General features: G+C 44.0%; 1 protein-coding gene across 1 annotated transcript in view; it reads right to left on the bottom strand.

The window, feature by feature from the left end:
* Positions 1-8,193, bottom strand: part of CDK15 (cyclin-dependent kinase 15) — a 34,897-nt gene extending 26,704 nt beyond the window's left edge. The window contains 8 exon segments of the mRNA XM_010569114.1: positions 333-433; positions 435-454; positions 2,450-2,512; positions 3,310-3,404; positions 6,969-7,048; positions 7,694-7,791; positions 7,941-8,063; positions 8,065-8,193. Coding sequence (XP_010567416.1) covers positions 333-433; positions 435-454; positions 2,450-2,512; positions 3,310-3,404; positions 6,969-7,048; positions 7,694-7,791; positions 7,941-8,063; positions 8,065-8,193 — 709 coding nt within the window.
* Between the last annotated feature and the right edge of the window lie 4,194 nt (positions 8,194-12,387).

Below are 12,387 nucleotides of genomic sequence, written 5' to 3'. Positions count from 1 at the left end.
AGCAGCCATCTCAAACCAATGCCAAGAAAGCCTTTTGGTTCAGCACTTTGTGGTGGACTCTACATGTTACATTATTTTCTGAAGAGATGGGTTGATTCTCAATTCTCTTGAATCAGTTTTGTGTGGCAGTAATTGCTCTGACTTAAATGAGGTAATTCCCTGCACCTATCAGTATAAAGGCAAGAAAGGCTGGACTGACCACAGAAATAGTTTCCTGAAGTTCAGTAAGAGGTTTTGCTTTTATGCCTTAATTAGCTGTGGATACAGATCTATATGCATGCTAAAGCTTTGGTCTAAGCAGATCTATTAGCAGTATCCAAACTGTGACTCACCGAAGTCGGCTAATTTGAGCTCACCAAGGCAACTGATGAGCAAGTTCTGGGGTTTCAGATCTTGGTGAAGAATGTGTTGTTGTTGGATGTAAGCCAGGCCGCAAAAGCTGGAACATGAAGAGCTAGAAAAAGCCAGCAAAAAACTGAAATGATTTAGTGTGACTTTGCATTGATACATAAACTCTGAACTTCAGGAGAACTCCTAGAACAAAGCAGAGACAAAGCATCTAATAAATTGGTAAAAATCCCCCAAATGAGTAGAGCTCACTGCGGAGGAGAAAACTGTCGTGGGGTATGACTGCCGTGCAGCTTTCTGAGGTTTTCAGGGTGGAATATTTGGCCATGAGGGCAGTTATAGTGCAGTCCCTAAGTGCACATTTTGGAAATTTAACTTTTCTTTAGAAATAGACTATTGATTGCAGGAGCAAGCGCAACTTGCCTAGACACAGACCCAGCTTTCAAAACAGCAGATATTCTGATTTCAGTGTTCAAGACAAAGACAGCCAAGTAAAATGAAGGTTTAAGGACCTGGAAGTTTTGCCCATTTGAGCCAGCTGACACCAGCAGAGGGAGTTCTGCAGCTGCTGTACACACCACCTCTTGCCAGTATAAGCTGTACCAGTGAACTGACTTACTTGACAACGTGAACTGTTATCTTCAAGATGGGAGAAAACACAAGGACCTGATTTGAACAGCTATACCTTATAAGATACGATGAATGAAGAAAGCAAGCAAGAAAGCAGGCAAGCAAGAAAGAAATATCAAACTCCAACCACCATGGCAGCGTAAAGAAGCCTGGGGTAAAATAAATTGGGCTGAAACAAGGTATGAAGTTGGACAGTGGATAGAAACAAAACACAGCAAAAGTAATTAGACTTCACCAGAGGAAAGATATTTTTTTACCAGAAGTTTAATCTGAAGAGGAGGAAAAACAGTGACACCCATAGGTCATTTTTGTACCAGAAAAGTGTCCCTGTAACATACTGCATACTTGCATCTTATTTGATAGGAATCACTCAGAGACAAAAAAACATTTGCCAGCAAAAATGAAGCAAGCTAGATGACCCTCCTAAAGGAGTAGTAAATCATTTTGCAGTTCATTTCCTGCTGACAATGAGGATTTTGGACAGGAAAGCAGAGCAGCTGGCTAGTGTTTACTCACAGAAATGCCAGTGAGTACGTGTTACAGCCATGTATTCCCTGTGCTTTACAGTCCCGCCTGGTAGCAGAGCCCTTGAGATCTGTGCCAAAACTACAAGACTGCATCTTGGACGTATCTGAGTTTTAAAGATATTTAAAATCTGAGGCCCCAAGAAACTTCATTAGAATTGGTGTTGCTTAACAACTATCTGGAAAAAGATGTGAACAAGGTGGCAACATTTGAAGATGACAGAAGTATTTAGATTAGCTGTGGTAAGAATTGACAGTGAGGAACTTCAGAGAGATCTGACGAAGTCAGATGAATAGGCAGTTTGATAAGATACAAAGTTATTGTTGACAGCTGTAAGATAAATTAACTGAAGCTGCTCAGGAAAAGGACCCAGGCATTTACTGAGGACATCTACACTGAAACCTTAAGTCAGTATGCAGCAATAATTCTGAAAGTTAATTAAATGTGAAGATGCATACAAAGGAGAGTAGGAGACTATTATAACATCAATCCGTAATGTAAGGCTACATCTTCAGCTGTGCTCGGGTCCAGTCAACCCATCCCAAAAAGCTGTGGTAGAAACAAAATAGACTTAAATGACTGTAAATATGAAGATAGTTGCAGGAGAGAGTGAGTTTTGAGAGTTTTTAATTAGAGAGATGAATAATATATTCTTACGATAAGAGGATACAAATTTGTGTAGAGGCAGATTTCCTTGCCACAGGATGTCACTGTTCACAAAAGCTGAATGTCCTCTTGCAGGATCAGAAAATGGGAAGAGGGGCTAACCAAAAAAAGGCTTTGGAGACTGAGAGGGAGGTTGTTACATCTTTATCAAACGCAGCTTTTCTTCAAAGTTTTTGTCATATATGGAACATGTAAATATTGGTAATTTACAGTGATCATACATAGTGGAAAAAAACACTTCCTCATGCTTTGAGGGATACTGGTCTTCTAGGGAACTCACCATAACATTGCACGATTGAAGTCCTCCAGGATGCTGGCCCATGTGCTGTGCTAGAACCGTGTGCTAAATAAAAGAGGAGAACTTGAGGCAAAGCTACTGGTGTAAAATGCTTCTACCAACAATGCCTCTTCTGTAAATTGAAGAAATATGCAACCACTACAAAGGTGTCTCTTTCACCTTGGTGAACATCTGATCTGATGCAGCACACAAGGATGTGCTTAAGTGCTGGGTCAAATCAGGGACCTGGCTGACCTGTTATCTCACCCTAGTAGTTTATGACCTGAAGCTGATAGTTAACAGTATTCATACTTGTGCCAGAATTAATCATAGAGCTGCAGTAAGAATACATAGCCCCTGTATTTTTTCTTGTAATTTGGTTGATAGCTATCAGCAAAAGCAACAGAAGTAGCAAGACTCACGTGGAGAACTTTTTTATTGGCATCCTACCCTCCCCATGAGAGCAACCTGCAGCTTGGTCATGGTGAGCCACTGGGGTCAGTGACAAATCTGACCCCAACTGGGATGTGAGCTCGTATCATTATTGCCTGTCCTTGCTGTGGCTCAAGAACAGTACTTTTATTGTGTTGTCAACGCAGAAATGGAGGTAAATAGTGTCTACCATCCTAGTGGAGACAAGATGTGGCATCATTTTTGCATACAGCTGTCGCATATACAGAAAGAAAAGAGTACGGCTGTGTGGCTGGGAAACAGGAGATCAAGAAGGAAAATCAATCATTGCACTAAAGGATTACAACTCGTTTCTTTGTAGACATCTCATAATGCAATAAATTCATTATGCAGCCACTTCCCAGTACTTCCCAGTACTAGCTCCACTGGAAGCTAGAAAAACATCAACTCACCATGTACTCAAAGACAAATGTTAGTGTCTCCTTGGTCTGGATAATGTCATGAAGCAATACAATGTTGGCATGTTTCAAACGCTTGAGAAGAGAAGCTGGGAAAACACAAAAGAAAGATCGACTTAACCACTGCTGCTGGAAGTGGAAGGAGATAGTGCACACGGCAAGGCAGTGAAAATAAAAAACTGGGGGGAAATAGTCCAAACTTGGCAGGTCTGTAAGAAGTGGCAGCTACTGAGTCTGGAGGAGGATGGAACAGCTCCTTAGAGAAGCAAGCATCAGTGCTCCGGACTTGGCAGCAACCTGTCCGTCCCTCAGAGGTGGGATCTTGCCTCGATCAGAAATAGCAGTTCACAGTTCCCAGCTGTCAGCTTCTCAGCTGAGGAGAAATAATTTCTTCAAGGAAAACACTGAGAGAGAGGCAGGGACTGGGAGCTCCCAGAGCCAAAATGCAGCAGCCCCTGGCCTGTCACTGAGCTTCTCATCCTTCTCCCATCTGCCTCCTGGCACATGCCCTCAGCAGGGCCCTTAGGAGACTTTCCAGCTTCACAATATCAGGGTGTGAAAAACTGCCAAAAGAAATCACTGTAGATGCTAAGCTGAATTCTGAATTAAGCTCTGTGCTTCTAGCTTGGAGAAGGCATATTGGTTACTTTATTCAGTTTAAAACTCAAAGAGCAGAGAGGATGAAGTTACTGAGTGAACAGTAACTTGTTTGTATTTCTACAACTTTGGCACGTTTTTTCTTTTGGCCTGACCATCTAAAAGCATCATTGCAACTGTGTGGCCCTGGTCCTTAGGTGCTGACATGCCTTTGCCAAGCCTCAGTACATCTAGGGTGTGGTGATGGAGTGGGAAGCACATGGAAGAGTCTCTGCCTCCATACAGACCACAGACTGCTGACTGATGCTAAGACAAAAGCTACAGCCTTCTGAGCCTTTCAGCCTTGCGTTAGGTTTCTCATAATAGAGCAGGCTCCAGCCAACACACTAATGAAGGCAGCTTCTCAGCAGAAAGTCTCAAAGATAGTCTTTATGGGGGAAGAGCATGCACAACTTCATCATTTGCTACCATAGGTTTGAGACAGTAGTTGCTGTACCTCTGCACAGAGGAGGGACACGGGGAAGTGGTGGAACTGGGATTGCTCTGCCTGCAGATCCTGGGCACTACTGAAGAATCCAAGCCAACTGTTATACTGAAACTGTGCACAGACAGAAGCCCCAAAGCTCAACAAAAACAGGGGTCCCTGACTGCAGATTTTAGTTCACCTTCTGACATAGAAGATTAGCCTCAGAGCGGCTCCAGACTCACCCTTCCCTGCTGATTAAAACCAAATTAGTTTACTGTCAGACCATGGAGTGCTACAAATTTCATCCAGATAAGGCATGGGCATACAATCTCATTTCTGCTGAATTAGCTGAAGCACACAATACAGAGCTTGGGCCGGTCATGGGAGGCCAAATGAGTTTTGGTACTGGATAAAAGCCGCTTTTTGTTTTTCAAACAATCTGCAAAAGATATTTGAAGAGTTTCATGCTGGCAAAGCAAATTTATACTGGATTAGCACTTTGCCTTTTGTAAGTGTAACAATTTCACCTGGTTCTAAAAGCCCTACAGCCAGATATACTGTATTACACAGCTGTGGCCTAAGCATATGTCAATACCGAGACTGCTGAGCAGTAAGGGATGCCTGATTCAGCATAACTACTGGAAACAGCACAGATTGTAAATAGTTCTTGCACAGAGCTTGGTGCTGCTGCAGCTAAACTGCCTTTAGTACTGATGCTAGTCCATTTAGCTACCACGAGTATGTTTCCAGTGCATGGCAGTATGAACCTTAAACATGCTCCAGATTGCACCAAATTGCCTATGAACCCAGTAAAGATACTCTGGCTAGATCCCATCTGCTACAGAAAGGGGCTGCTAACCTGGCTCTGTGATACCTCAAAAATCCCATATGACGAGAGCTGTTGCTCCAGAGGGTCCACAGTAATATGGAGAATTCAGCTCCTGTGCCTGAATCAGGCCTCTGGGAACTGCTCCTCACTTGGTTGCTTCTACAACCCCCTGCTGGGGTGTCAGGTGCTACAGCCAGAACTGAGCTTTAAATGCATTTCGTCTCTGTGGGGCTTCCTGGAGTGAAGCAGCTCTTTGTCAGGGGAGTGCCATTCCTCCAGGGTAGCAGAGAATGCACCATGTTAATAAATCTTGTGCTTTGTTTGCGCTACTGACTTACATTGTAAATTTGAGGTGTCAGATGCTGCAAAGCTCAGCAGTACACAAAAGATCTATTTAAAGTAGACCCTTCATAGGATCACTCTTGTTTTCTTCCATAATGAAGTTAAGGCTCTCAGTCTGTCCAGTAGAGCATGTTAAAGGGGTGCTGATCTTTAGAGCATCATTAGTTCTATGTAGATAAAGCTTTTAAGGCTTATTTTACTGGTGGGCTACAGGTGTAAATGCAGAGCAAAAGCACCACAGCAAATGAGTGTATAGGAAACTGTAACACAAGCCATTCTGTAAATAGGCATATTTAGGTATCTCTCTGCTTTCAGCCAGAATTTGACTAAGGACTTTGTAAACTTTCTTATCTTAATTACACTGTTATAAACCTGGAGTGGGTCTACTGACCGACCTCTCGTTATTCTGAGTTGACTGGTATGACAATCCTTCTGTGCTAGGCCTGCTCTGTGAAAGCTGGCACTCCATCCCCATGGTGACAAGATCAACCCTAGTTTTGAATTGCAGTAAGAAGTAAAAAACAAAATATGTGTGACCTCTTACATTGATAGCTCTCACTAATACCAGACAACAGACTGGCACAAAGGTTGCATATTTCTGTGCAAGGCAGAAACCAGATTATGATCCTTTTGGGATTGTAGAGCAGATGAAAATAGAAGCCTTAATCAACCAGGCAGTTTACGAACTTGGTCTGTAGGGACATGTAAATACATTCAGCCAAAATCAAGCACTTAAACAAAAGCATTTCTTTCTCAAAGAAATTGAGAAAGCTGCAGACATTTTGCCCAGTGCTCTACCAAGTCAACCGATAGAAAGAATTTCTCACTGGGCTGAAATGATAGATGTTATTAAAAACCAGTTTTATCGAAAGTGTTTCTCTTCAGGCTGGGATATGTGATGACCCAGGTATCAGCTGCCATCACACAGGAAAGTGGCACTGTTTGTGATAACAGCAAGCAGAGACCCTGGTGCAAAGGGCACTTCAAGTCCACAACTGCCCAATGCAACAGCACCTGCTGTGCAGTGCTAGTGTATAAAAATGGGAGTGAGAAAGCAACTATGGAGCAGGTAGCAGACAGGAGGTGCAAGAGGGCCCCTACACTGCTAGAAAGGACATGCTCTGGCTGCAGCTGGCACTTTCCTTATCACAAGCTCAGAGGCTTCTGTCATGAGGGAATACACTGGCCAGCAGGTTCCCTCTCCGTCCATCACATGCTCACCCAGCCCAGCACAAAGACCTCCTTCAAGAGGGGATAAGGAAACAGAGAGTTTTGGGAGAAGGACACCTGGCACATTGAGTAGGCAATAAAGGACTTAGGAAGACATCACATGGAGCTTTTTCAGGTTAAAATAAATGCTCTTCAAGAATGACGTCCCTCGCTTTTCACCAATGTTTGAAGAAGGTCTTTATGTCTTACCTTCCTGAATGGCTGTAAAGGGCACTCCCTCCTCTGCCTCCAGCCTGATCACTTTCAACGCCACCAACTGGCCATTGATCCTGTCAGGTCAGAGCGGAAGGTCACACAAAGCACCTCAGTGCTTGGCATGACAACAACATTAACAGTCCCTTGGAGCGCTCCACACTTACCCAAGCAAAATTTCTAGGGCTCACTCCTCCGCCTAGGTCAAGCTCAGAAAGGTATTGCAAACCACCTCCATCTTGCCTTCATTAGCAGTGAAATGGGAGCCAGCCTGCCTGGCTAGAGTACCACCGTTCTGCTGACTGGGTATTGCTAGAGCATGGCTTTGGGCAGTGTTCCCACTCTGCCCTCTCACAGCTTTCCTGCCCCTGTGTGATGGCAGCATGGCTTCACCTCCAATTTTTCCATCATGCAGGGATCCCTCATTCCAAGGAAAATCCTCATTCCCTCCCTGGTGCAGCCAGACAATCTCCTGGCACGCTGCTGCAGAGCAAAGTGTCTTTGTGGAGCCTACATGGCTGTAGTGGAGGAGTTCCCTGAAAAATTGGGGTGGGGCTTTGCAAATATCCTGGTTAAAGGCAAAGCTGGACTTTTGATTTGCCTTTATCTTCCTGTAAGTACTCTGAATTGCCCAGCTTCAAGCTCATTCTTATGGATTCCTGTAACAGGTGTTTTCAGTGGGCACTGGGAAGGCAATAATGGCACCGGTGATCCTTGCTCACCTGCTGATCCCCTTGTACACAGTTGCACAGGATCCTTCACACAGCTTCTCTAGATGTACATAGGATGTGGTAGCTCCAAATGAGATGCCTTCTCTCTGCTTCATGAAGAAATTGGTATGTGTTTTAGATTGCTGGGTAGAACAAGAAGCTACTAGTATGTCATTCAGTAATTAAATGCTGATTCATGGCTGGAATAATCATAGGATGAATTATCTCCTGTCTGGCTCTATGGATGCTGCACGCTCACCCGTTTGAACCTCTCCACAACATCCTGCTCCTGGAAAGGATCAGCGTAACTCCAAGGCCTCTGTGTCCTGCACCTCCATCTCTGGAGGGTGTGGAGCTGCGGCAGCTGCAGTGTGGGTAGAGGAAAGGGGTGCTCTGGTTACATCTGACAGCTGGCACAGGAAAAGAAGGCAAACTGTATCACTGGCAAACCACCATTTTACTGATGTGATTCTTTCCTTTCTCCTTGACTGCACTGACTTTGAGCTCTTCATGTCATTTTCATCCCCCTCCCCACCAGTCACAGATCTCTAGTACAGTTTCTCAGCTCTGTCTGTAAGGGGAACAAATGTCTATATGTTCCTGTCTTCGTAAATGGTAGCGCTCACTCTGAGAACACACAAAGATAAAACTGCCTTAACTGCAGAGGATGCTTCTACCAGTATCATTCCAGATGCATGTTATTCTCTCTTACCCTCGATTTATTCATCTCTAGATAGCAATCTGTTAGGGCAGGGACTAAAAACCAAATGCAGGAGTGAAATTTCAGGAAGTTTAAATTTATGTCATCTTCTCTTCCTTAAGCCCCTGCCCCCCCTCCATGTTGAGCCTTTCTCACCACTGTATAATTTACACAGCCTGTTATTTTTGCCCATACAGCATAACAGTGCCATAAACTATAAAAAGAGTGGTAATGAATGGCAGGCAGCCTGCAAGCTCCTCCTGAGCAGCTATATTGGATGGGTGCCTGCATTATCATTTGACTCAAATATAACAGGATTTGTAATCTATGGCATGCTGCCTCCTCCAGAACTGTAGGTTGTTGGCTCCCTCCCTCTTTTACAATCCTTCATTGGCAGAGAGCTCGCTGGAGTGCAATCTTCTCCCCGTTCATCACATCAAAGGCATTTATTGTCATCTAAGGCATGGAGTCCTCTTTCAGTAGCTTCACAAGCCTGAAGCTGCAAAGTTTGATGCTGTCTGGTTAGAAGCAAATGTGAATGTTTTGCATTCCCACAACAAGTGGAAGAACCCAGGCTTAACCTATCCCAATGCAGAAGTATCACAGTGTGATATTAAATACCTCTGCTGTAGATGCTGCTTCCATGTGCTGAAGGCCTTGGATATGTTGGGAACCCCTTCTCTCTGAACAGCAGCTGCAGCATCCTGATCTGACAGCACTTACACACAACATGTCTCCCATGTTGTCCTGTTTCAATTAAAATGTATCTCGTTTTTCCTCCGTTGCTCCTCCTCATCCCTCTGTCTGTAATAACAGTTCATATGACTCACATGAGGTCTCTGCCTCAAGCAGTCTTGTGATTTCTGCCATTTTTCTTTGAAAGTCCAACACACAGTGATCCAAATTCAGCCCTGGAGTAGCTCCACTGATTTCAGCTCATTTGGCACATGCCCTCCAAAAACAGCCCACATTTTTTCATACCTGAAGATGGAGAATTAAGCAATAAATCCAAACTTTCTGCTCATACAAATTTCTTCCAGTTAAGCAACTTTCAGTGTAATATGTTAGGTAATGAAGTGATAGGTTTCATACAGGAACAGACCTTGACTTCCCTCCATGTCTATAGCAGGTACTATTCTGTGTGCCATTAGGCTTTAAGTTGAGCTATCTGAGCAGCGTGGCTGAGTTGTGCTTTCTGCAGGAGCTGTACATTGACTGTCCATGCTTTGGTATTTACATTCTTAGCCATGATGTGGTGGTGATGTCAGCACAGGGAGCTGTCTGTCCCTGTTGGATCACTTGTCTAAGGGACACAATAAGTTGTAGCTGGTAGAAAATAGTCTTGTCCACATGTCAAAATAGCGAGAGCAAGCTGATCGATCAGCCCAAAAGAGATTTCATCAATTCTGTACTGAACAGGCAATGCGCAGTGGACTTATGTGGATGTGGACAGACAAAAGTCCCCTTCTTTCAGTTCTCCATGAGTCAGACTCACTGTGCAGCTTCCTAGGAATAACACCCCACCCACACTGAGAAAATGCTGGCAAGGGGTGAGGGAGCAGGCATTATACTGTGGAATTTTTATGCTGACCCCTTAGGTCCTTCAGTTTTCATGTGAATACATGATGTAGAGTCTTCCCTTTGCTTCACTGTTTTGGTGTCTAAGAAAAACGCTCTTTCCTTGAGCAAAAGGATTTTTTTTAAGAAAAAATGTTCTGGGAAGGCAGGAACAATTTCTGTGTCTCATTGCAGCCAAACTACCCAGCCTTTGCATGGCAAGAAGGAGCTAACATACTGGGAGGCTTGATTTCTTTCACATGATTTTCTTTTGCACTCCCCAGTTAGCTGTAGTTTGCTAAATATCTATCATCAAGGACCTCAGTCTTCTATTTATTTTCCATATACTCTCTGAGCCATCAGAATACAGCAGTAATTTGGATGTGCTGTCCAGGCACGAGAAAGGTTGTCTGAATGCAACATACTCAGTAATAAACTGGTTACGCAAGCATCGTTTGCACATCTGTACAAAGTTTCTTATTCTGGAAACTATTTTTTATTGTTTTGACCATATTTATACAAATGGACTTTTAAAATACATTTAAGCATAAATAATACTTGCATTTTAAAGGAATGGAAAGATAAATGAACAAAAAGTAGACAATATAAAAATATACATGTTAATTCATATGAAGATTATTCATTTTAATCTTAGGTATATTTTGTGTCAGGGAGTAGAGGGCAATTACTCTGTTACAAAGAAAAGTCATCCAACTTTTGCCAGCTAGCAAGAGCTGGTAAATGAAGAAAGCATGGTAATAGCTGGTGGTTCTGGTTATTGAAGAAAGAATAAAGAAGTGTTCATTCCAGTTAGCAGAGGAAACACTCTAATATAAATGTTTAATAGTTATCCTTAGAAAATGTAAGAGTTTATAAAGGAGAGCCTATATGTTGTTTTGGAACCAGAGTTTTTAAAGGAAACTTCAGGCAGTGTATGAAATAGTCTACTAAGTGCTGATATAACACGAAAAGTACATTTTGCAAAACTTCTTCAGGTAGAAACACATATATATATAGTATGTATATATACATATAGGTATATGCATAGTGTGTATGTTGAAGAATAACTCAGAGATTTAGAATGGTCTGTCTGGTTTGTGCGAGATGTATTTTGTATATATCAAATTAACAAGTAAGGCTGTAATCAGAAAGGCACACAGTTGACATTCATAGAGTAAAGACACCCTGGAACAATTAGGCCTTGATGTTTTGAGGATACTTCGTGTGTATTGCCAACTTGGCAAGAATACTCCAGGTCCATCAGAGAGAAAAGAAACGTTCTTGAGATAACAAGAAGGATAATTGGACCTAAGAAATGCAGGCTGTGACTGATGAAAGGAAACATCCAGCTCCAGAAGGTGCCAAGGGCCAGCTGATTGCCAAAGCAGCACGAACTGGGGGAAAGGTAAAGGTGGCAGGGGGAGATCGCGACCACCGACTCAATTCCAGGCTGGAAGAACTCCCACACCCGCGAGGAGCACACGTGCTAATCCACATAGCAAGTGGGGCTAATTTAAATATAGCTGGCCAATAGTAGATGAGATGGTGACTGCTAACCAATGAATGTAAATTTAGGTGGGTTTTTACTAATCATGTGACAGAATAAATACATTGTTTTTCTTTGGTGAGGTGTGCTGGCTTTTTGGAATAACCACCTAGCACCCATTTTTGCACAAATAAAAAATCAATAATGTCTCTCCGGAGTGTGTGGTTGTTGGGTCGTTGCACAGCGGGTGATGAATCTGCTTTTTGGACAGCATGTATACATACACCACTCCACTTTAAACTTATTCTGTAAAATTTATGCATGTATAAATACATACATAAAATGCACGTGCGCAGGTTGTACAGAGGCGTACACATGTCCATGGACATATATGCGTACACGTGCCTAACTATTTCGAGGCGGCTTGTCCTGTAGACAGGCTCTATCTACACCAGTGGTGCAGGCCTGCTCCTGTTTAAACCAGTAGCTACTCGGAGGGTTTATGGAGCAGGAAGGGACGGCCGGGTATTATTGCTAGTTATTGATCAGGCTTCCTGTGTAGGTTATAGCTTTGTTCTTTATTTGTGCCTCTGATATTTTAAGGTACATGTTCAGGTGTCTTTCCTTGCACTCCTGGTGCCGGCACTACCGTAACAGTGGCATTGCCCAACCAGCTTCACCACACTCCTGTTTACTGGTCTAAACGTGCCGGGAACAGCAACACCAGCGGATCCTGTTTTCGGTTCCGGCTGGAGACCGGAGGGGCCGGGGCCGGGGCCGGAGCCGGGGCCGGGGCCGGGGCCGGGGCCGGAGCCGGGGCCGGAGCCGGGGCCGGAGCCGGGGCCGGCCGCGCCCCTCAGGCGGGTCTCTGCCTCTTTTGTCCCGGGGAGGGACCCGTCGGCGCGAGCGCCGTAGCCCGCCCCCGGGCTGCCGCCTCTCTACCCGACGCTCCTGCGCGCGCGC

The sequence above is a fragment of the Haliaeetus leucocephalus genome, unplaced genomic scaffold (assembly GCF_000737465.1).
Source record: "Haliaeetus leucocephalus isolate CR32 unplaced genomic scaffold, Haliaeetus_leucocephalus-4.0 Scaffold1, whole genome shotgun sequence".
Classification (NCBI taxonomy): Eukaryota; Metazoa; Chordata; class Aves; order Accipitriformes; family Accipitridae; genus Haliaeetus; species Haliaeetus leucocephalus.
This window is presented reverse-complemented; position numbering and strand designations above follow the sequence as displayed.